Source organism: Muscardinus avellanarius (genome assembly GCF_963383645.1).
Source record: "Muscardinus avellanarius genome assembly, chromosome: 7".
NCBI classification, from domain to species: Eukaryota; Metazoa; Chordata; class Mammalia; order Rodentia; family Gliridae; genus Muscardinus; species Muscardinus avellanarius.
The window spans coordinates 87418582-87444344 of NC_137793.1; the positions used below are offsets into that span (position 1 = coordinate 87418582).

Consider the following 25763-nt stretch of genomic DNA (forward strand, 5'->3'; position numbering starts at 1 on the left):
GAACTTCTCCAAATGTGAGTATTTAGCTCTTTTAAAGAAGGCATTTACACCTCTTTTGTTATTAAGAAAGTGAGAGTGGATAATATCTGAATTTTTACGTATATGATTCACTACTATAAAAATTTTCTGAGTCAGATGGGCGCGGTGGTGCACGCTTGTAATCCCCGCGCTTGGGAGGCTGAGACAGGAGGATCGCACAGGTTCGAAGCCAGCCTCAGCTACTTAGTGAGGCTCTCAGCAACTTAGTGAGACCCTGTTTCCAAAATAAAATATAAATGGGTCTGGGAGTATAGCCCGGAGATAGAAAGCCTCTGGGTTCCACCCCCAGTACCACCAAAATAAATAAATAAATAAATAAAATAAAATAAAAATTTTCTGAGTCAAGGAGAGGTGATAGTATTCATTGCCTACATGGAAATAACTCAGTGAAACAAGGTCTCACTGAATTGCAGAGGGCCTCACTAAGTAGCTGAGGCTGTCCCCAAACTGCAATCCTCCTGTCTCAGCCTCCCAAATGCTGGGGTTACAAGCCTGCGCCACCACGCTTGGCTCCTTTGTGTATATTTCTGAGCTATTAAAATACCTATTAGCTGGGAGTGGTAGCACACACTTGTAATCCCAGTACTTGAAAAGCTGAGATAGAAAGATTGTAGGTTTGAGGCCAGCCTCAGTTACGAAGGCCCTCTGCAACTCAGTGAGACCCTGTTTCAAAATAAAGAATAGGGCTTGATGTATAGCATGGAGGTAGAATACCCCTGAGTTCAATCCCTAGTACTGCAAAAAATATATATTATATAAAATAAATAAAATACCTATTGAAGCCAGGCATGGTGGCACACACCTGTAATCCTAGTATTTGGGAGGCCGAGACAGGAGGATCACAGGTTTGAGGCCAGCCGCAGCTACCTAGTGAGGCCCTCGTCAACTTAGTGAAGACCCTGTTTTAAAATAAAACATAAGCCGGGTGTGGTGGCGCACGCTCCTAATCCCAGCATGAGGGAGGCAGAGACCCGAGGATCACAATTCACAGACAGCCTCAGCTACTTAGTGAGGCCCTGTGCAACTTAGTGAGACCCTGTTTCAAAATAAAGAATATAGCCGGGTATAGTGGCGCACGCTTGTAATCCCTGCAATTGGGAGGCTGAGACAGGAGGATCGAATAGGTTCGAAGCCAGCCTCAGCTACTTAGTGAGACCCTGTTTATAAATAAAATATAAAATAGGTCTGAGAGTATAGCCCAGAGGTAGAAAGCCCCTGGGTTCCACCCATACTACCACAAAAAAAAAGTAAAAATAAGAAATAAAAAAAGAATAAAAAATAGGGTTGAGGTGTAGCTAGGAGGTAGAATGACCCTAGTTTCCATTCCCAGTATGGCCAAAATTAATTAATTAATTAATTAATTAAGCCAGGCATGGTGTTACATGCTTGTAATCCCAATACTTGGGAGGCTAAGACAGGAGGATCGAGATTCAAGGACAGCCTTAGCTACTTAGTGAGGCCCTCTATAACTTACTGAGACCCTGTTTCAAAATAAAAGAATAAAAAATAGGGTTGGAGGTGTAGCTCAGAGGTAGAATGCCCCTGGGTTCCATCATCAGTACTGCAAAAATAAATAAATTTTAAATTAATACATAAAAATTAAACTATAAAGTTTTCACAGAATTAGAGATGCTGTCCTAATTTCTAATCTGTTTTTTGAAACATTTTTCTTGTGTATCTGTGTGTGCGTATGTGTGGTACTGGGAATTGAACCCAGGGCATTCTACCTCTGAATGTTTTATTTGTTTAAGCTGCTGAGGCTTAACCCTATTGACCTCTTTTCTCTGCCTCCCAAGTACTGGGATTCCAAGCATGCACCATCATGCCCAGATAACATTTTTCATTTTCATATTTCAAGGTTGAAATAGTGTGATAGTTTGCATTAGTGCAAAGTTATGAAATTAAGTTTATACTCTCAACTTGTGTGTGTGTGTGGCAGGGGTGCTGGCCATGGAAAAGCATTAGATTGTTTATAGTATCTTCTATGTTTTTCTTTACAAGAGCCTATTTATAAATTTTGATGAAGAGTATAAAATATAGGTATATCATGCTAAACTAGAAATTGGTTTTATAGCTTGGTTCCCAAGAGTTATAGTGTTCATTTATTTGCCCTAGGGTCTCTCTAGATTCATCTTGCTATACTCATTTGGAAGATAAAGCAGAAGCCGGGCGTGGTGGCACACTCTTGTAATCTCAGCATTTGGGAGACTGAGACAAGAGGATCTGTTTGAGGACAGCCTCTGCTACTTGGGCTCTTTTTTTTTTTTTTTTTTTTTATGATACTGGGATTCCATCCTTCTACCTCCGGGCTACACTTCCAGACCTATTTTATATTTTTATTTGGAAGCAGTGTCTCTTAAGCCAGCTGAGGCTGGCTTCGAACCTGCGCGCTCCTCCTGTCTCCGCCTCCCAAGCGCAGGGATTACAAGCCTGTGCCACCACGCCCAGCACTTGGGCTCTTTACAACTCAGTGAGACCCTGTTTCTAAATAAGGAATAAAAAATAGGGCTGGGGGGTATATCTCAGAGGTAGAATGCCCCTAGGTTCCATCCCCAGAACTGCAAAAGAAAAAGAAAGAAAGAAAAATGAAACACATAAATATAACACACAAATATGAAGGTCTTATTGAAAGTGACACAAGCTGGGCATGGTGATGCATGCCTGTAATCCCAGTACTTACTTGGGAGGCTGAGACAGGAGGATCACAGACCAGCCTCATCAACTAATTTCTCAAGACCCTTTTTTTTTTTTTTTTTTTTTTTTTCAGGTCTGGAGATGGAACCCAGGTGCATTTGTCCTGCGAGCTATACCCCTGCCTATTTTTTATTCTTTTTATTTTGAAACAGGGTCTCACTAAGTTGCAAAGGGCCTCACTAAGTAGTGGAGTCTGTCTGCGAACCGCTATCCTCTGGTCTCTGCCTCCCGAATGCTGGGATTACAAGTGTGCACCACCACACCCAGCTAAGACCCTTTTCAACATAAAAAATAACAAGGCTTGGGAGTGTAAACCTGGAGGTATAGAATGCCTCTCTAGGTTTAACCCCCAGTACAATGAGGGAGGGAGGGAGGGAGGGGAAAAGAGGAAGGAAGGAAGGAAGGAAGGAAGGAAGGAAGGAAGGAAGGGAGGGAGGGAGGGAGGGAGGGAGGGGAGAAGTGGTAGTGATACAGTACATTAGACTGAAATAAGATTTAAATTTCTTAAGCATATAATTTGTAATCTGCTAGATGTTGAATTAAGGTTTCTCTAATAACATAGAGATATGTTGAGGTTTAAGAATATAAGACTTAGTTGGGCATGGTAGTACACGCTTGTAATCCTAGTACTTGGAAGGCTGTTACAGGAAAATAGCAAGTTCAAGGCCAGCCTCCACAACCTAGCAAGACTCCCAGCAACCTAGCAAGACCCTGTTTTGAAACAAAAATATAATATAGGGCTGAAAGTGTAGCTTAGAGGTAGAGTGCTGTTGGGTTCTATTCCATATCACCACCACCAAAAAAAAAAAAAAAAGGCCAATTTACACCTGGCCCCATATCCTGAAGTATATTAATTGCCTGTGTTTGTCCTAGGTGTGAAGCAAGCCTGCTGTGAGTTCTTAGAAAGTCAGTTGGACCCTTCTAATTGCCTGGGTATCAGAGATTTTGCTGAAACTCACAATTGTGTTGACCTGATGCAAGCAGCTGAGGTTTTCAGCCAGAAGCATTTTCCTGAAGTGGTACAGCATGAAGAGTTCATTCTTCTAAGTCAAGGAGAGGTGGAAAAGCTGATCAAGTGTGATGAAATTCAGGTATGGATTTGTCTTAGTAGTTTCAAAACTGGGCCATTAAACACTTAGCCAGTCACAAAAAAATAAGAAATCAGATACTTTCCCTAATATGTGAGAGCTAAGGAGAAATGGGTCATAGGAGGAACTCTAGATGAAAAATGAAATACTATAGAGGAGCAAACAGGACAACTTAAAGGAGGAAAAAGGAGGGGGGAAGAAGGAAAATCTCTAAAACACACTTAAACATATCGAAGTCAACCACTAAGCCAAGCAAGGGAAGGAAAGATGGAGAGGGAATGGGGTGGGAATTGGGTAGGGGTTAAATCAGTGATGTGTACATGTATGTACACACAAGTTTTTTACCCCAATGTGATGTATGAATATAATGCACCAATAAAAAATTAAAAATAAAAAACTTAGCCAGGCGTGGTGGTGCACGCCTGTAATCCCGGCATTCACAAGGCTGAGACCAGAGGATCATGGTTTGTGGACAACCTCATGTACTTAGGCCCTCCGCAACTTAGTGAGACCCTGTTTCAAAATAAAGAATAAAAAATAGGACAGGAAGTATAGCTCTGAGGTCAAATGCCCCTGGGTTCCATCCCCAGACCCACAAAAACAAAACAAAACAAAGAAAACTTGCAAAGCAAAGCTGAGCGTGGTGGTGTATACTTGTAATTCCAGAATTTGGGAGGCTGAGACAGGAAGATCGTGGTTCAAGGCTAGCCTCAGCTACTTGTTGAGGTCCTTTGCAACTCAGTGAGACCTTGTTTCAAAATAAAGAATAAAAATATAGGGCTGGGAGTGTAACTTGGAGGTAGAATGCCCCTGGGTTCCATCCCTAGTACCACACACACACATACACACACAAATTGATTAGGGTACATTCATGACATTGTTTCTAATTAAAGAGGAATTATTTTCGAACTTGACATACTGTTTCATATTAGCCCAAATAGGCTGTTTTTACAAATGCTACTGAGTCAAGAATTTGCTGTAATCTTAATTTACACCCTCATGGTATGCTGATGTGCCAGATAGGACCGAAAGAATTTTCAGATTTAGAAACTGGTAAACATTGGATGTGAAGGCAATCTTGCTGCAACATCTGTCACCCCATTGATGGCCAAGGTTGATTCCGCTGATCTGGGTGGGTGTCCCCTTCCTTACTGCTCCATGTGCGTCCCTCCCTCCCTCACAAAGCTGTGCCCTCGGTCGAAAAGGATGACCTTCCCCAAATAGAGGAGGACCGGTCTTTGGTCGAGGGAATATGATTAGCTGCGCTCCCCTGCTAGAACCTCCAAACAAGCTCTCAAGAGACTGGTAAACTGCTTGATTATTTTTCTGGATTCGTCCTGTAATAGAAAATACAGAGCCAGACACAGTGGCACACACTTGTAATCCCAGTAGTTGGAAGGCTAAGACAGGAGGATTGCAGGTTTGCAGCCCCCTTCAGCAACTTAGTGAGGCCCTTCACAATCTAGTGAGACCCTGTTTCAAAAAAAAAAAAAAAAAAAATAGGCTGATAGGGCTGTAGCCCAGAGGTAGAGCACCCCGGGGTTCAATCACAATACCACACACATACAATAAATAAAGTGAATATATTGAGAACTACAGATGTAAAGTTCACTGAATATAATAAAATAGCTAGTTCTCATGCAGTATTTATGTTGGTTTATTTACTAGATATTGAGCACATACTCTGTACTCAGAATAATTCCAGGTACTGGAATCTGATTGTGAACAAAATAGGCTTCCCTGTCCCCTGGAACTTCCATTCTAGTGACACCATTCTTAGCTTTTTTTTTTTTTAATCCCAGTACTGAGGATTGAACCCAGGGGCATTTTATCTTTGAGCTATACTCCACTCCCAGCCCTATTTTTTTATTCTTTATTTTGAAACAGGATCTCACTGAGTTGCAAAGGGCCTCACTATGTAACTGGGCTGTAATCAGCTTGTAATCAAATACTGAGATTACAAGCATGTGCCTCCAAGTCCAGCTTACTATTCTTGGCATTTTAATCTTATACCTCCATATTCAGAAGAAGAAACTGGCTCAGAAATTAGCCATCATACCACAGCTACTAAATACAGTCAGGATTCAGATTCATGTGATCTGGCTCCAGAGTTGGTCTCTTAGCCACTAAGCTATGAGCGTATCTTGTAGTCAGGAGCAGTTCTAGAAATCATTTATTTTGGAACCAAGTAAAGCAAATGACTAACCTTCCTTCCTTTCCAGAAATCATTTATTTTGGAGCTATGTAGAACAAATAACTAACCCTATTCAGAAGTTAAGATGAAAAAAGTTTGAGAGTTCTTAAGTGTGTGTTAAAGACTGGCCTTTCTTTTTATCTGGAAAGACAGTAAATGGATTTTTTTGGTTTTATATACCAGCCAAAAATAGGAACCAGATGTCTGACTCCCACTTGCTAATACTTCCTCTTATTAAAAACAATAGTGCTTAAAACAGTGGGAAGTAAGCCAGGCGTGGGGGCACACACTTGTAATTCCAGCATTTGGGAGGCTGAGACAGGAGGATCGAGGTTCCGGACATTCTTAGCTACTTAGCGAGGCCCTCTGCAACTCAGTGAGACCTTGTTTCAAAATGTGGAATAAAAAATAGGGCTGGGGGTATAGCTTGGAGGTAAAATGCCCCTGGGTTCTATTCCTAGTATCTTAAAAAAAACAAAAATGGAAGGACTTCTGGGAAGAAGGCGACGGAGGAAAGCGGGGCTTAGGAGCCCCGCTAACAACCAATCTCTATTACCACAAAATCAGCGCCTTTCATAGCCAGAAAACACCATCAGCAGAGAAACAAAAAAATGTAATTACAAGGGACAGAGAAAAAGAGGGCTGGAAAAACGAGACACCAGAAAGAAACCGGACCACAGTGCTGCAGCTGGAGCCGGCGCGGAACGGCGCGGGCGCCATCTTTTCTTGCAGCACCAGGCCCCAGAGAGGAGGGGAATTCAGAACGGAGCCCAGAGTCACAGAGGAGATACGCCGGCCTCACGCCCGAGAACGTGGCAGCAGTGCCTTACTGCCGGCGGCAGCGGCGAATTCACTGGATGGCTCCAGACCAAGGAACTCAACAGCCCACCAGGCTCCAGAGAGGAGCGGCGAACAGCGAACTGAGGGACTCAGAGCGGAGCTCAAAACCAGAGAAGAAATATGCCAGCCTCGTGGCTGAGGGAGTGACAGCTGCGCCATATTGTCACTGGCGGCGGCAGCAGCGAATTCACCGAGTCCACTACAGCTACATCTGCGCACTCAACAACAGTAAGTCAAATTGCGGGCCCTGGAGGAGAAATCCCAGTACTGTACTCCCAGGAACTTGACCCAGTGGGGGAGTGGCAGTGGCAGACATATCACACCATAGGAGAACGTCCAACCTGGCACCCCCCATGGTCTAAAGCAGCCTCGATTGACTCCCTGGGTCTGAGACTCTGAGATACAACCCAGTAAAGGAGTAGTGGGGACTGAGATACTCCACAGACTCGAGATCCAGAGCACCTTAAGTGAAGTCATAGTGACCCAAGGGAAGAACACAGAGAAGGCACAAACTTCCGAAATCATGGGAAAGAGGAATAACAATGGAGCAATGAATGCCCACAACCCCACAACATCAGAACCTGATAAAACAGAAATTCAGAGATTTCTAGAAGATCAAATCAGGAAAATAACTGTAGAAATAATAGAGGTGTTTCGAAAAGAATTCAGAGAGAGTCAAAAAGAGATAAAGGATGCAATTAATGAAGTAAAGGCCTCAATTCAAAGTACAAACAACCGACTAGACCACATGGAGAATAGAATCTTGATCTTAGAAGAAGATCATTCAAAAAATGAATGCATAGTTTCTAATTTAGAAAAAAAAATCCGACAGCAGGAATCTGACATAGAAGAAATATGGGCCCATTTTAAGAGAGCTAACCTAAGAATAATTGGAATAGAGGAGGTAAAAGAAGGTGAAACCAAAGGGATAAGTAATATCTTCAAAGAAATAATAGCAGAAAATTTTCCAAACATAGAGCAAGAGGTTGATACACAGGTCCAGGAAACTTATAGAACTCCCTTTAGACAGGATCGGAGAAGAGGATCCCCATGCCACATAATTGTCAAAATGACCAATGTGGAAGCCAAGCAGAGAATCTTAAAGGCAACAAAAGCAAAGGGCCAAGTGACATTCAGAGGCAAACCAATTAGAATCACTCCAGACTTCCCAAACCAAGTCAGGAGAGCCAGAAGGGCTTGGAGTAACATATTCCAAACTCTGAAAGAAAATAACTTACAGCCAAAAATTTCCTACCCAGCAAAACTTTCTATCAAATTAGATGGGGAAATAAGAAGCTTCCACGACAAACAGAAACTGAAGGAATTTATGTCTTCAAAACCAGCGCTAGAGAAAATACTCAAAGAGATTAACTCCAAAGAAGAAATAGGTAACTTACACACACCAGAACCAGAGAAACAAGATTTTCCATCCAACAGACAACAAGATTGGTTATCTGTGGAAATTCATTTATGTTAGTCTTTTACCTATCTCTAAATTGTATTGTTTGCTTTTATTGTTGCTAATTTTTAGGATTTCTAGTTGGAATACTAATATACCTTCAGATATAGCATTTGGAAATATTTTATCCCATTCTATCAGTAACTTTTAACTCTGTTTACATTGTCTTTGGATATACAATATGCTTTTATTTTTTAGGGAGTTTGTTTACCCTTCTGTTGCCTGTGCCATTGAAATCATATCCAAGAAATCACTGCCAATTTCAGTGTTGTGAGGTTTTATGACCCAGATTTTCTTCTAAAAGTTTATAGTCTTAAGATTTATATTTAGGTCTTTTATCTATTTTGAGTTAATATTTGTATGTGGTGTTAGGTAAGGGTCCAATTTTATTCTTTTTCATGTAATTATTATTTTTCAGCACTATTTAGTTAAAAGATAATTATTTCCTCCACCAAATGTTTGTGGAAACCTTGTCAAAAATAACTTGACAATATATGGAAGAATTTATCTCTAGGCTTTTATTTAACTCTAATGGTTTATATATCTGCCTTTATAACAGTACTACACTGTTTCAATTATTGTAGCTTTATATGGTTTGAAATCAGAAAATATACATCTTCTAGCTTTGTTCTTTTCGAGATCGTTTTGGGTATCTAGAGTCCATATTCCATATTAGGATAGATTTTTTTGTGAAAAATAAATAAATAAATATATGATAGTTTCACCTTAAAAAAGAAAAAGAAAGAAATATTCTCTGGTAAGAAAGAAAGCAAAAAGAAATATTGAAATGTTATCTTTAAGTCATCAAAGCATGGTATCAGACAAATGAAACTGTTATGTGAGATTATCAACGTTAATATTGGATAAATTGCTATAATACTAGATGTCAACCACTAAGCCAAGCATGGGAAGGATGGATGGGGAGGGAACGGGGTGGGGATCAGGTAGGGGCTGACTGGTCGATGTGTACATGTACGTCTACAAAAGTATTATTTTTATCCCATTATGATGTATGAATACAGTGCACCAATAAAATTTTTAAAAAACGGAAGTAGCATATTATTTATTTTTATTATCTTTTTTTTTTTGCGGAGACTTTTTGTGTGTGTGTGTGGTACTGGGGTTCCTGGAAACTCTCCTACCTTCGGGATATACTTTCAGACACCTATTTTTTATATTTTTATTTAGAAACAGGATCTCTTAAGCCAGCAAGGCTGGCTTCGAACCTACACAATCCTCCTGTCTTTGCCTCTCAAGCGTGGGGATTACAAGTGTGTGCCACCACACCTGGCCCTTTTTTTTTTTTTTTTTTTAATGAGACTCTCATCAACCTAGCAATATTCTGTTTCAGCCAGCCGTGATGGCATACACTTGTAATTCCAGCATTTGAGCATTTGGAAGGCTGAGACAGGAGGATCTCGGATAGCTCAGCTATGTAGTGAGGCCCTTTGCAACTCAGTGAGACCCTGTTTCAAAATAAGGAATAAAAAATAGGGCTGGGGGTATAGCTCAGAGGTAGAATGGCCCTGGGTTCCATCCCCAGTACCTAAAAAATAATAATAATAATTCTGTTTCAAAATAAAAATAAAAAATAGAGCTGGGGTTTAGCTTGGAAGTAGAATGCCCCTAAGTTCAATCCCCAGCACACACATAATAAAGAGCCAGGTTTTATTAGAGCAGCATATTTCCTCCACTCCTAACGTTTCAGAAATAACTAGACAAAAATCCAGGAATGGGAAAAATTCTGAAGGGAAGGCTAACACGTGACTGATGGCTTATTAGGTACTTAGATATTTTTTTTAAGCCAATTTAACTCTAATTCTTTTCCTGTGTCTGAGAAGACTTTTCTGGCAGCCTTGTTATTTCTGGAAGATGGGAAATAATGGTGGTGGGTGACAGAGAGCAGCAAGGAGAAAGTAAACATGAAAGTAAGTTACTTTTTGAGATTGTAAGCTAATTGGAAAAGCAGAAATTCATGTGCAATTGTACATTTACAGGTGGATTCTGAAGAGCCAGTCTTTGAGGCCGTCATCAATTGGGTTAAGCATGCCAAGAAGGAGCGAGAAGAATCCTTGCCTGACTTGCTACAGTATGTGCGGATGCCCCTGCTGACCCCCAGGTACATCACAGATGTAATAGATGCTGAGGTAAGTCCTGCAAGACACCCAGGGTCTAAAACCTTGACCGTAGCTTTTGTAGCTAGTATTGTGTACTCATTTTAGTCATTTTAATGTAGACACAGTTCCTTGGTTTGGCTCTCTAGGAATGGTGCTGAGTACTCCCCAGGTACATTTCTAAGAAAACTTGTTGCTTGTCTAGCCAGTCATAAAACACAATATTTTATTTATTTATTTATTTACTTACTTACTTATTTACTTATTTATTTAGCGTTACGGGTAATGGAACCCAGGGGCATTCTACTTCTGAGCTACACCCCCCAGCCCTATTTTTTATTCTTTATTTTGAAATAGGGTCTAATTAAGTTGCAGAGGGCCTCACTAAGTAGCTAAGGCTGGCCATGAACCTGTGATCCTCCTGTCTCAGCCTCCAAAGTACTGGGATTATAAGCATGCACCACCATGCCCAGCTACAAAATTTAAAATAAATTAAAGCACAAAATTAATTTTGTATTTTGTTGTCTTTTTTGTTTTACATGCCCTATGGGCTTTATTTAAACAATATCAGAGTATAAACTTGGTTTGCTTTTTATTTAACACAAAGTGTTACAAGTTCCCCTTAAAAGAAAGGCAGAAAGCCAGTGTGGTGGCGCACACTTGTAATTCCAGCATTTGGGAGGCTGAGACCTGAGGATCGCAGTTTGCGGCTCAGCTACTTAACAAGGCCCTCTGCAACTCAGTGAGACCCAGTTTCAAAATAAAGAATAAAAAATAGGGCAGGGGGTGTAACTTGGAAGTCGAATGCCCCGGGTTCCATCCCCAGACCTGCAAAAAGAAAAAGAAAAAGGCAGAAGTGCTTTGCTTAACAGCCTCTATTTTTCACCACTATCAGAACTAGCAGGATGCAATTATTATCGACTTTGGTCAAATGTTAAGCTTACTTATAAAGAAATGTTTCTCCAACTTAAGTTCTTTGTGATGTGTTTTCATAATTTTACCATACATACCACCTGGATCATACTCTGGAAGAACATTCATTTATAACATATAGGTAAGGCCCAGGTTAGTGCATGAGTTTTCTCTGCTCACCGGCCCTGAATCTTTGTGGGTGTTAAGTATAAAAACAGTTTTTCAATTGTTCACTTAGAAAAGCTACAGGCTGGCTGGGCATGGTGGTGCACATTTGTAATCCCAGCATTTGGGAGGCTGAGACAAGAGGTTCATGGACAGCCTCAGCTACTTAGTGAGTCCCTTTGCAATTCAGTGAGACCCTCTACAATTTAGTGGGACCCTGTTTCAAAACAAAGAATAAAAAATAGGGAAGAGGGGTATAGCTCAGAGGTTGAATGCCCCTGGGTTCCATCCCCAGATCCGCAAAAAATAAAGAATAAAAAATTGAGCTGGGGCATAGCTTGGCAGTAGAATGTCCTGGGTTCCATCCCCAGTACTGAAAAAAAAAGAGACAGAGATGGAAGCTGAAGGCCCACACACACCTGTAATCCTAGAACTTGAGACTGAGACAGAAGGATTGCAGGTTCAAGGATAGCCCCAGCAAGTGGCTAGACTCTTAGAATCTATCAAGACCCTGTTTCAAAAATAAAAAGGTTTGGGGGAGTAGCTTGAAGGTAGAACATCTGAGGTTCAATCCCCAGCACCACAAAAAGAGAAGAAAAAGAACAGTTGCAGGCTTGTTAGCCTTCCATTTCAAACATTTTTTCTTCTATTTGTATTTTCTTTCTTGCAACTCATTCTCATATCTCTTGTGTTCAGTATTTTTCTTTTCCAGTACTAGGTATTGAATCCAAGGGTGCTCTGCCACTCAACTACATCCCCAGCCCTTTTTACTTTTTATTTTGAAACAGGGAAGGTCTGAGTTTCCCAGGCTGGACTTGGACTTAATATTCTTACTTGTGAGTCCCTGAGATTACATACGTGCACCACTATACCCTTGTGTTCAGTTCTTCACATTGTGGTTAGGCACACAGACTCTGGAGCCAGGGAGCTAAAATCCCAAACCAAGAACTTACTGTGTGAACCTTAGGCAGATTGTGTATCTATAATACAGTAATAAGTCAGTATGAGCCGGGCATGGTGCCGCACGCTTGTAATCCCAGTACTTGGGAGGCTGAGACAGGAAGGATCCCACGTTCACGGCCAGCTTCAGCTATTTAGTGAGGCCCTCCGCAACTTAGTGAGACCCTGTTTCCAAATGAAGAAAGAAAAAAAAAAAACAATAGGGCTGGGTGTGTAGCTCAAAGGCAGAGCACCCCCGGGTTCAATTCCTAGCACCTCCCACCTCAAAAAAGAAAGAGACATGGACATTGTGATGGTGTTATAAACCAAGGGTAAAGTATTTAAATAGACTAGATATATTTTTCCTTGTCACCCCAGAAAATGACAGAAGCCTTTTGGTTTTTCTTTAAATTTTTACTAATTATTATATACTTGTATTTGCATAATTTCTAGAAGGATGTAAAAACTAATAAAAGTAATTGCATATAAATGCTGAGAATAAATAAATCTGATTGGGAATATTTCTCAACATATCGTTTTATGTTATTTAGGTTTATTTCTCCCCCCTTTCTTTGGTGTCAGAGATTGAATTCAGACACAATCTTGAACATATACCCAACCCACTATCATTTGATTTTCAAACCATGTAATGTATTATCTATTTTTAAAATAAAATGCATTTTAAAAATCATTTCTGGAAGTCGGGCGTGGTGGCGCACGCTTGTAATCTCAGCATTTGGGAAGCTGAGACAGGAGGATTGCGCAGGTTCAAAGCCAACCAAAGATACTTAGTGAGGCCCTTACAACTCAGTGAGACCCTGTTTCAAAAAAAAAAGAATTAAGAGCCGGGCGTGGTGGCGCACGCTTGTAATCCCAGCATTCGGGAGGCTGAGACCTGGAGGATCGCGGTTCGCGGACAGCCTCAGCTACTTAGTGAGGCCCTCTGCAACTCAGTGAGACCCGGTTTCAAAATAAAGAATAAAAAATAGGGCAGGGGGTGTAGCCCGGAGGTCAAATGCCCCTGGGTTCCATCCCCAGACCCGCAAAAAAAAAAAAAAAAAAAAAAAAGAATTAAAAAAAAATAGGGCTGGGGGTGTTGCTGGGAGGTAGAATGCCCCCGTGTTCCATCCCCAGTACCAAAAAAAAAAAAAAAATCATTTTTGGAGATGTACAGCTTGGTTATTACCAACAGTCCTCCTGGAATAACAGGCCTTTAGAACCAGGTTTTCTATATTAAATTATTAGTAAATGTCATTTTACTCATACAGTATTAGAAATGGACTGTGTGGCTCATGCTACTATCTGCTGTATTTCAGCCTTTCATCCGCTGTAGTTTACAGTGCAGGGATCTAGTCGATGAAGCAAAGAAGTTTCATCTGAGGCCTGAACTTCGCAGTCAGATGCAGGGACCCAGGACAAGGGCTCGTCTAGGTAAGCTGGCCTCGTGGCACAATGAGGGCATATTTCCCAACTGCATCTTGCAGGTGGCATAATGTAGTTGGAAAGAATATTCAATACAAGTACAAAGACTTCATTTCAGACTTGCTTTTAATCTTTTATTGTGTCATCTCAGACAAGTCACTGCCAACCTAAGCTTTCATTTGTAGAAACCAAGAATATCTTCCTTTTGTATTTTACATAACTATTTGGAAAGAAAGTGTAGAAGCACTTTATAAATTGTCTAGTATAATGTGCTGTGTTACCATTTATTTCAGGTTTTTTTTTTTTTTTTTTGTGATACTAGGAATTGAACCCAGAGGCATTGTACATCCAAGCTACACTCCTGGCATTTTATCAATATTTTGAAACAGGGACTTGATAGTTTGATGAGAATCTCACTACTTGCTGAGACTGTTCTCAAACCTGAGATCCTCCTGTCTTATCCTCTAGGGTACTGGGATTATAAGTGTACACTGCCACGCCAGAATGAAAGACTATTTTGTTTGGTTTTTTGTGGTACTAGGGGTGGAATCCAGGGGCTTTTCTACCTCCAGGATATACTCCCAGACCTATTTTATACTTTATTTGGAAACAGGGTCTCACTAAGTTGCTCAGAGCCTCACTAAGTAGCTGAGGCTGGCTTTGAACCTGTGTGATCCTCCTGTCTCAGCCTCCCAAGCGCTGGGATTACAAGCATGCACCACCACTCCCGATGAAAGACTATTTTTTTTTTTTTCCAGGTCTGGGGATGGAACCCAGGGGCATTCAACCTCCGAGCTACACCCCCTGCCCTCTTTTTTATTCTTTATTTTGAAACCGGGTCTCACTAAGTTGCGGAGGGCCTCACTAAGTAGCTGAGGCTGTCCGTGAACCACGATCCTCCTGTCTCAGCCTCCTAAATTTTGGGATTACAAGCATGCACCACCATGCCCGGCAAAAGACTTTTTTTTTTTTTTTTTTTTGGTGGTACTGGGGTTCCTGGAAGCCCTTCTACCTCTGGGCTACACTCCCAGACCTGTTTTTTATACTTTTTTTTATTTGGAAACAGGGTCTCCTAAACCAGCACAGCTGGCTTCGAACCTGCGCGATCCTCCTGTCTCCGCCTCCCAAGCGCGGGGATTACAAGCGTGTGCCACCACACCTGGCCAAAAGACTATTTTGAATGTCATGTAGTAAGTGGAATACTCCCACCTGCTTCTCCCATTCCCCTTATGTATTCTTTTCCATTCTAGAAGGAATAAAGGAAGAAAAGGGGGCCCAATATAGTAGAAAATATTTCTACTATTAAAAGAACCCATATAAGTTGGGTGTGGTGGCACATGCTTGTAATCCCAGGGCTTGGGAGGCTGAGACAGGAGGATTGTACAGGTTCGAAGCCAGCCTCAGCTACTTACTGAGGCTCTCAGCAACTTAGTGAGACCCTGTTTCCAAATAAAGTATAAAATAGGTCTGGGATTATAGCTCGGAGGTAGAAAAGCCCCTGGGTTCCACCCCCAGTACCACCAAAAGAATAGAAAATGGGCAAAAAAAGATATACAGATGGCATACAGAACAAGAAATACAAGTGACCAATAAACATTTAAAAATATACATCACAGGCTGGCCACCCTTATAACATCCATCCTCCCTCCCTCCCGCTCTCCCTCCCTCCTTCCCTTTCTTTCTTTCTTTCTTTCTTTCTTTCTTTCTTTCTTTCTTTCTTTCTTTCTTTGTTGGCTTCAAAACGAAATATTTGCTGGGTGTAGTGGCACACACTTATAATTCCAGTACTAGGGAAGCTGAGGCAGGAGGATCTCAGGTTTGAAGTCAGCCGCAGCAACTTAGGCTCTCTGCAACCTAGTGAGACCCCGTTTCCAAATAAAAAAATAAAATGGGCTGTGGAGATAGTTCAGAGATAGAATGCCTCTGAGTTCAATCCTTAGTGTCACATACAAAAAAACTACCTTTATCAGTGCATTATAATTCTACATAACAGAGCGATTCAGAGTGATGTATTCGTACATGCACATGACATTTGGTCTGTTTCCTCCCTCCTGCCTCCCTTCCCTCTCCTCCTCCCTTCCACAGTGCTGCTCGCCTGTTTTCATGGAATCCCTTTCCTTGCCTTTTTTCTCTATAGCTTCCACATATGAGAAAGAAACGTGCAACCTTTGATTTTCTTAGTCTGACTTACCTCACTTAGCATGATCTTCTCCAATTCCATTCATTTTCCTACAAATGATGTGATTTTACTTTTATTTATGACTAAATAAAACTCCATTATATATATGCCACATTTCCTTTATCCTAGGTGTCTGTCAACAGATGCATGTCCTATTTTTGATTGCTTTTCTTGGGTACATAAAATTAAGATATCTTAGAACTTTTTATTTATACTTCTCTGAGTAATTGCCCAGCCAGGGATAGTGAAGTAACCTTTTTCTGCCTTTATCCTTAGGAGCCAATGAAGTACTTCTGGTCGTTGGGGGCTTTGGAAGCCAGCAGTCTCCCATCGATGTGGTAGAGAAATATGACCCCAAGACTCAGGAGTGGAGCTTTTTGCCAGTAAGTAATGGTAAAATCATTCATGGGCAGAAAGTTTAAATGTCCTCAGTCCTTGACTCTAGATCATAACTAATCACTAATCCAGCCCTAATAGTAAAAAACCAAATAGTAGCCAGGTGTAGTGGTGCACACTTGTAATTCCAGCACTTGGGAGGCTGAGACTGGAGGATCTTGGTTTGCGGCCAGCCTCAGCTACTTAGTGAGGCCCTTTGCAACTCAGTGAGATCTTGTTTCAAAATAAAGAATAAAAAATAGGGCTAGGTGTAGCTTGGAAGTAGTATGCCCCTGGGTTTAATCCCTAGCACTACAAAAAAGTAATAGTATAATGTAGATACTTAATAAATGGTTTTATTTTTTTCATTTTGTTTTTTCTGTTGTTGTGCTAGGGATGCAGTAAACAGTTTTTGATTTTTTAAATTAGATTTGACTCGAGCTGAGTGAGGTGGCACACATTTAATCTCAGTATTTAGGAGGCTAAGACAGGAAGATTTCAGGTTCAAGGCAATTTAGACCCTGTGTAAGTGACCTTGTGTCAAATTAAATTCAGCTCACCACACTCTTTAGGCCCTCAGCAAGCGCCCTTAGTCATGTTGTATTAAACTGCACTCAAAATTAATTTCATCTGTGTTTGTATCTTTCTCACTCAGTATATGTCTCTATTCAGTGCTGAATGAACAATAATAATTTGTAAGGTGTTTTTTTTTTTTTTTTTTTGGTGTGTATGTGTGTGTGTGAGTCTGGGGATGGAACCCAGGGGTATTCAACCTCTGAGCTACACTGCTTGCCCTACTTTTTATTCTTTATTTTGAAACAGGGTCTCACTAAGTTGCGGAGGGCCTCACTAAGTAGCTGAGACTGTCTGCAAACCGCGATCCTCAGTTCTCAGCCTCCCAAATGTTGGGATTACAAGCGTACGCCACCACGCCCTTTTGAAACAGGATCTCATTAGTTACCATGTGCTAGCATGTGCCACTCTACCTGACTAAACATGGAAATTTTTTTTTCAATCTTCCTACCTTTTAGAGTTTTTAATTCTGGCTTTTTGATTAGCAAGGTATAAATACTTTTCTTTTTTTTTGGTGGTACTGGGATTCCTGGAAGCCCTTCTACGTCCGGTCTACACTCCCAGACCTATTTTTACATTTTTATTTGGAAACAGGGTCTCCTAAGCCAGCGCATGCGGCTGGCTTTGAACCTGCGTGATCCTCCTGTCTCTGCCTCCCAAGCGCGGGGATTACAAGCGTGCGCCACCACGCCTGGCCGAAATACTTTTCTATTTTAAGGAAGAATATCAGTCTCTTAGCCCCAGTGCTTCATAGAAAAGAAAGGAGTCAGATACCTGATAGCAGAAAGCCAGGAAATCTTTTGGAAGCCATGGAAAGAGGCAAGCATGCAAAGGTGTGTGTCTTGTACAGCACCACAACAAGCACTCAGCTGGAGGCCACTTAAGAAACCGCTGCCTCACGGAGAGTTTATGCCAACAGGAAAAGAAGCAGTGGGGAAGGAGCTGGGCATGGCAGCACACATCTGTAATCCCAGTACTTGGGAGGCTGAGACAGGAGGATTGCAGATTCAAAGCCAGCCTCAGTAATTTAGGCCCTCTACAACTTAGACCATGTTTCAAAATAAAAAGTAAAATAGGGCCGGAGGTGTAGGTCAGAATGCCCCTAGATTCAATCCCCAGCTCCATACACTCACAGAGAAGCAGCAGCAGGGTAGATAAAAACAGGAAGGATAGCAAAAGGTAAGGCCTCAGAGTTGCCTGAATGAAATATTCTGGACCTCTCCTCTCTCAAATCATAGAGCATCACTCGCAAGAGACGTTATGTAGCTTCAGTGTCCCTTCATGACCGGATCTATGTAATTGGTGGCTATGATGGCCGTTCTCGCCTCAGTTCAGTGGAATGTCTAGACTACACAGCAGATGAGGATGGGGTCTGGTATTCTGTGGCCCCTATGAATGTCCGACGAGGCCTTGCTGGAGCTACCACCCTGGGAGGTAAGTAGGCTCAGTTTACAGTGTTTTCCATCTTACTGTAGCTGGATCATTGTTCTTAACTCTTCACTTGTCTGGCAGAAAATATGGAGGATAAATTGGTAAGGTTAAATCCCCTTTTTTGCTTTCAGAAATATCAGTGATCCAGAAACTTAAGTATTCGTGGAATGTTCAACACTGACTACAAAGTTAGTATTCAAGTTCTGTTGTGCTAGGTGAGAACTGGCACTAGTTGTATTTTTACAACCTCTCCTGTAGTCTTGAATGTTTTTAAGGATTTTATCCCTTTTTTTTCTTTTTTTCTTTTTTTGTTGTTGTACTGGGGGTGGAACCTAAGGGCTTTTCTACCTCCGGGCTATACTTCCAGACCTATTTATTTTATATATTTTTTGAAACAGAGTCTCACTAAGTTGCTAAGAGCCTCACTAAGTAGCTGAGGCTGGCTTCGAACCTGTGCGATCCCCCTTTCTCAGCCTCCAAGCACTGGGATTACAAGTGTGTGCCACCACGACTGGCTTCCTAGCTCTATATTTTATTCTTTACTTTGAAACAGGATCTCACTGAGTTGCAAAGGGCCTCACTAAGTAGCTGGGGCTGTCTGCAAACCATGATCCTCTTGTCAGCCTCCCAAATGCTAGGATTACAAGCGTATGCAACCACGCCTGGCTAGGATTTCATCTTATGCCATTTTTTTTAATGTTTTAGTTGTGCTTGACTTGTATCTGAGATTTAATTGACTTATCCTATTTTTTTAAAATACTATTTTTTTTTCTTCCAGACATCTGAAAGATTTTGTAGAAATTCTCATTCCACAATCATCTGTGATTTGTTTATTCTGAACAGATATGATATATGTGTCTGGAGGTTTTGATGGAAGCCGACGTCATACCAGTATGGAGCGATATGACCCAAACATTGACCAGTGGAGCATGCTAGGGGATATGCAGACAGCTCGAGAGGGTGCTGGGCTAGTAGTGGCCAGCGGAGTGATCTACTGTCTAGGTATTCAGTCTGGGATGTGGGATTGGAGAGAACTCAATGGTTGGCAGACTCTGGGTGGAATCCTTTTTTACCAGAATTAAGTTAATTTAACAAAAACTTCGGTCTATTTTAGTATATTTTCTGTTAACTAGGATTATCTTTTTCTTGTAAACAAAAAATAGGATACTATGAGATTTTACTTTGGGTTATTAGAACTCTGTGTGAGAACTGCAACTAAAAGAATTAGTCAAAGTCCAGCGTGGTGGTTCACCCTTGTAATCCCAGCATTTGGGAGGCTGAGATTGGAGGATTGTGGTTTGCAGACAGCCTCAGCTACTTAGTGAGGCCCTTTGCAACTCAGTGAGACCCTATTTCAAAATAAAGAATAAAAAATAGGGCTAGGGGTGTAGCTCGAAGGTAGAGTGCCCATGGGTTCCATCCCCAGTACCGCCAAAAAAAAAATAGTCAAGCCCAGCATGGTGGCACACACTTTAATTCCAGTACTTGGGAGGCTGAGAGACAGGAGGATACAGCTTCGTGGTCAGCCTTAGCTACATAGTGAGTCCCTCTACAACTTATGAAACCCTATTTCAAAATAAAGAATAAAAAATAGGGCTGAGGTGTGGCTTGAAGGTAGAACGCAGCTGGGTTCAATCCCCAGTACTGCAAAAGTAAAAATAAGAATTAGCCAGGTGTGGTGGCACATGCCTATAGTCCTAATTCTTGTGAGATTGAGACAGGAAGATCACAGGTTCAAGGTCAGCCTCAGCAATTTACAAGGCCCTATACAACTTAGTGAGACCCTATCTCAAAATATGAAATAAAATAAGGTGTAGTTTATTTTATTTTTATTTTTTTAAACAGGGTCTCACTGAGTTGTGAAGGGCCTTGCTAAGTAGCTGAGGCTGTCAACTAACTGTGATCCTCAGGTCTCTGCCTCCCAAATGCTGGGATTACAAGTGTGCGCCACCACGCCTGGCCTTGGCAGTGTAGTTTAGAGGTAGAAAACCCCTGGGTTTAATCCCCAGTACCACAAAAAGGGGGGGGGGGGTGCTGGGAAGAGGCCTGAGGATTTGCCTTTTTTTTTTTCTTATGTGATCTCTTCTTCCAGGAGGATATGATGGCTTGAACATCTTAAATTCAGTTGAGAAATATGATCCCCATACAGGACATTGGACTAATGTTACACCAATGGCTACAAAACGTTCAGGTAAGAACAGTCAGATCTGAGGGAGGGGACAGTAGACAGTACCATCTAGTCTTTAAAGCATTAGTAGTTTAGTCACAGGACAGTATATCAGTACATCAGGCTTGCAGTTCTGCTTCACTATAGACTTTTTTTTTTTTTTTATGGTGCTGGGGGTGGAACCCAGAGGCTTTCTACCTCCGGGCTATACTCCCAGACCTATTTTATATTTTATTTGGAAACAGGGACTCACTAGGTTGCTGAGAGCTTCACTAAGTAGTTGAGGCTGGATTTAAACCTGTGCGATCCTCCTTTCTTACCCTCCCAAGCACGGGGATTACAAGCATGCAAGCATGCGCCACCACACCCAGCTTCACTGTAGACTTAATGTAAGTATGAGTCAGGTTCCACTCTCCTCTTAGCATGTTATCTTTAAATATGACTGAGGAGCCAGGCGTGGTGGCACACACTTGTAATCCCAGTACTTGGAAAATAGAGACAGGTGAATCGCAGGTTCAAAACCAGCCTCAATAACTTAGCAAGACTGTTTACAAATAAAAAATAAAATAGAGCTGGGCGTGGTGGCACACGCTTGTAATCCCAGCATTTGGGAGGCTGAGACAGGAGGATCGCGGTTCACGGACAGCCTCAGCTACTTAGTGAGGCCCTCTGCAACTCAGTGAGACCCTGTTTCTTTTTTTTTTTCTTCTTCTTTTTTCTTTTATTGCGGGTCTGGGGATAGAAACCAGGGGCATTCTATCTCCGAGCTACACCCCCTGCCCTATTTTTTATTCTTTATTTTGAAACAGGGTCTCACTAAGTTACAGAGGGTCTCACTAAGTTACAGAGGGCCTCACTAAGTAGCCCGGCTGAGACCCTGTTTCAAAACAAAGAATAAAAAAATAGGCCAGGTGTGGTGGTGCATGCTTGTAATCCCCGCGCTTGGGAGGCGGAGACAGGAGGATCGCGCAGGTTCGAAGCCAGCCACGCTGGCTTAAGAGACCCTTTTTCCAGATTTAAAAAAAATATAAAAAAATAGGTCTGGGAGTGTAAAACGGAGGTAGAAGGGCTTCCAGAAACCCCAGTACCACCATCAAAAATTAAAAAATAGGGCAGGGGGTATAACTCAGAGATAGAATGTCCCTGGGTTCCATCCCCAGACCCACATACACACACACAAAAAAAAAAGTAAATAAAAGAAAACAGTCTGGGGGTGTAGCTCACCAGCACCAAGTAAATAAATAAACAAATATCACTGAGGATAAAAATAACTTAAACTTTCAACTAGATTATAAATTGAAAGATAAAAGCCTTATTTTACTTATTATTTTACTTATTCTCTAATGTCTTTGTTCCCTTCCTGCATGTTGTACAATTTTGTGCATGTTAAAAGAATGTTTGTTAAATAAAATCTCTGATGCATAAGGACAAAAGAGTAGCTTTTACCTTCCCTGATAGTTTCTTGAAGTGGGCTAGACTAGGATATAAGAAAGGAAAAAAAAGTTGTTCTCTTCCAGTTTTCTTCCTCTGGATAAATAATGTACAGATCAATCACTAAGCCAAGCAAGGGAGGGAGGGACGGGGAGGGAATGGGGTGGGATTTGGGTAGGGGTTAAATCAGCAATGAGTACATGTTTGTACACACAAGTTTTTTACCCCAATAAGTTGTATGAATATAATGCACCAATAAAAAAAATTAAGAAAAAAAATAATGTACAGAACTGTACTCATAACTCCTTTCCTTTCTTTCACCTTTATTACCACCATCTTTTCAGTTTCTTTTTTTTTTTTTTTCCCCTACTGAAGAGTAGTACACTCACCAAATGTTGTGGTACACATCTGTAATCCCGGTACTGGGGAGACTGCGACAGGAGGATTGCAAGTCCAAGGCTAGCCTCAGCAACGTAGCAAGACCCTTTTCAAAATAAAATAGCACTGGCAGGGGTTGTGGCGCACACTTGGAATCCCAGCATTCAGGAGGCTGAGACTGGAAGATTGTGGTTTGCAGGCAGCCTCAGCTACTTAGGCCCTCTGCAACTCAGTGAGACCCTGTTTCAAAATAAAGAATAAAAAATAGAGCTGAGGGTGTAGCTTGGAGGTAGAATGCCCCTGGGTTTCATCCCCAGTACGGGGGGGGCGGACTTAATACATTCTAAATTAATGAAAAATGAAAGCGAACCCCCCCCCCCCCAGGGGCATTCTACCTCTGGGCTACATCCCCAGCTCTCTTTTTTATTCTTTATTTTGAAACAAGGTCTTAAGTTGCAGAGGGTATAAGTGGCTGAGGCTAGCCGCGAAGCTGCTATCCTGCTGTCTCAGTCTCCTGCACCACCATGCCCAGCTAAAGAGAACCATTTCACCTTTTCTTTTATCATTTTAAGTCGTAGTCAGAGTGCTTACAGGTGGAAAACCTTGCTGCACTAGATTATTCTAGACCTGTCTGGGGCATGTCCACATACCTTGTTTACCCTAGAATTCAGCTAGCCATTAATGATTATGTGTTGTTTCTAGAATTCAAATTCTAGGTTTAGTACCATTCATTTGCTGATATCTTTTTCCCCCAGGTGCTGGAGTAGCCCTCCTGAATGACCATATTTATGTGGTAGGGGGCTTTGATGGTACAGCCCACCTTTCTTCTGTTGAAGCATACAACATTCGCACTGACTCCTGGACAACTGTCACTAGTATGACCACTCCACGATGCTATGTAGGGGCCACAGTGCTTCGGGGGAGACTTTATGCAATTGCAGGGTGAGAAACTAGAAACCTGGGTAGAACTGGGCATGGTGGTGCATGATTATAATCCCAGTACTTGGGAGGCTGAGACAAGAGGATCCCAGGTTTGTTGCCAGCCTCAGCTACTTAATGACGCCCTCTGCAACTTAGTGAGACCTGTTTCAAAATAAAGAATAAAGCCAGGCATGGTGGCACACGCTTGTAATCCCGGCGCTTGGGAGGCTGAGACAGGAGGATCGCACAGGTTCGAAGCCAGCCTCGGCTACTTAGTGAGGCTCTCAGCAACTTAGTGAGACCCTGTTTCCAAATAAAATATAAAATAGGTCTGGGAGTATAGTCCGGAGGGAGAAAGCTTCTGGGTTCCACCCCCAGTACCACCAAAAAAATAAAAAATAAAAGCCGGGTGTGGTGACACACGCTTGTAATCCCAGCATTTGGGAGGCTAAGACAGGAAGTTCGAGGACAGTCTCAGCTACTTAGGTCCTTTGTAACCTAGTGAGACCCTGTTTCAAAATAAAGAAAAGAATAGGGCTGGGGTGTAGCTCGGAGGTAGAATGCCTCTGGGTTCCATCCCCAGTACTGAAAAAAAAATAGGAAGCTTTTAGAATAGGAAGCTTATTTCTTCTTTTGTTTTTCCCCATTCAGATATGATGGGAATTCCCTGCTAAGTAGCATTGAATGCTATGACCCTATCATCGACAGCTGGGAAGTTGTGACATCCATGGGAACCCAGCGCTGTGATGCTGGCGTGTGTGTTCTTCGTGAGAAGTGACTGTTGTTGGAGCAGCACCCAGAGCTAGTCACCAGCCCAAGGGACAGTTTTGGGGAGAGTTAAGGATCCTTTCCAGAATGTCTCGTTCTCACTGTGTGCACAGGGTGATTACAGGCACCAGTGCAGTGATGATTGTACTTATTTGCTGGTAACGTCCCACAGAAGGGTGGGTATAGATACCCAAGGGAAGAGAGCGCACATTGAGTGGGTGTGAGACACCAGGTCACCTCTCCCGCTGGTCTGGGGCACACTTTATCGTTTCTAGTCTCCGTGTACTTGGGAGTATGTGTATGCTGTGCCTCATATTGAAGAGAACAAAGGTGAGTATGGCGTATTAGATGTGGATAGCATCTAACCCAACGACTGGAAGGATTCCAGCGAGAGCGACTTTGTAAATCCAAGTCTTTTGTTTTTTTCCCCAGGATCAAATATCTTTTCTAATCTGCAAGTAGCTAGGGACACCGCAGTTCGATTCAGGAGGAAAACAAGTAGGAGACCCCTATTAAAACTTTGGGGGCCAATGGGAGAGATTAATGTGAACTGAGTTTGATAGAATGTCAATGAATCCAAAGCAGCACTGAAGATTAGCCTACAAGATGAGAAGGATATATTATTTGAAGCATCTTTTTATTTACCCATGATCTTTTTGAAGTAGAGTGTTGTACATCTGGCACTGGATACTGAGAGAATAATTGGGTGGAAAAATGTTAGGATGAGAGGAGATAAATGTGGGAGTTCAGTATACCTGGGGTAAACTAGAAGTACCTGTGATTTGATAATTGTCTTATTCCCTGCCAGGGCTTGTGTAGCCATGGCAGTGTTTGTCTTGAATGGGTGAGAGACTATCTTTCTTTGTTGAATCAAATACTGCTACACTGTTACACTTCCACACTATTTATTTGGGGACGGGGTGGGGTAGCAGCAGCTCTCCGACTCCTGCCCCATGTTTTTCAGGATGCACTTCTGCTAAGGAGTGCTTTGTACTGCTGTGTTTGGTACGTTTAGTCCTCTTCCCGCTCTGAGTTTCTCTTACCTGTCTTTAGAGTGAATTTTATTCACACTAAGACAGAAAAATCAAGGACAACCAAAATTCTTTTGTTAGTTCCAGTACCTCTGCGATCACACTTTCTGAGCTACAGTTCAAAGCCCCTGTGTGTCATGAAGTTCTTTGTGTCTGAAGTTCTTGCTTCATGCGTATCAGGAGTGTGGGAATCTGATAACCTAAACAAGGGTACACTTTCCCTTTGCTCTGGAATTCCACTTTGTCTTCTTTCCCTGAGTTGTATTGACCTACAGAGTTAATTTCCTTTGTATTTTTTTAAGAAAATATTAAAAACCAACTGTCTCAAATGCCTTTAAGAGAATTTGTGGCTAACCAGCTCAGCCTTCAGCAAACATTTTGGGGGACAAGCATAGGGGCCAGTTGTAGGTCCTGTCTCTACACCCTGTTCACTTTGCTTGCTTGCCAATGACCTCTGCAATTTCTCTGTAAACAAAGGTAAAAGGTAGCACTTTATCACACCGGAGAGTCTCATCAATGAAGTTAATTCGCATTTGCCATATTTATTGGCAAATCTTTAGTACAAAAAATCTTCAGTAAAAAAAATCTTCAGTAACTTGAGCTGGGCATGGTGGTACACGCTTGTGATCCCCACACTTGGGAG

General features: G+C 41.8%; 1 protein-coding gene across 4 annotated transcripts in view; it reads left to right on the forward strand.

Moving 5' to 3' along the window:
* KLHL12 (kelch like family member 12) overlaps nucleotides 1–24099 on the forward strand; it is a gene marked incomplete at both ends in the record, with an annotated part of 33082 nt that extends 8983 nt beyond the window's left edge. Inside the window, 9 exons of one of the 4 annotated variants that reach the window (XM_080698592.1) lie at nucleotides 3607–3824; nucleotides 10312–10461; nucleotides 13761–13875; nucleotides 16322–16428; nucleotides 18232–18427; nucleotides 19268–19426; nucleotides 20517–20615; nucleotides 23156–23342; nucleotides 23973–24099. In XM_080698592.1, coding sequence (XP_080554718.1) covers nucleotides 3607–3824; nucleotides 10312–10461; nucleotides 13761–13875; nucleotides 16322–16428; nucleotides 18232–18427; nucleotides 19268–19426; nucleotides 20517–20615; nucleotides 23156–23342; nucleotides 23973–24099 — 1358 coding nt within the window. The remainder of the gene's footprint in view (nucleotides 1–3606; nucleotides 3825–10311; nucleotides 10462–13760; nucleotides 13876–16321; nucleotides 16429–18231; nucleotides 18428–19267; nucleotides 19427–20516; nucleotides 20616–23155; nucleotides 23343–23972) is intronic. The other 3 variants (XM_080698593.1, XM_080698595.1, XM_080698594.1) reach the window with 3 other exon arrangements.
* Nucleotides 24100–25763: the final 1664 nt, after the last annotated feature.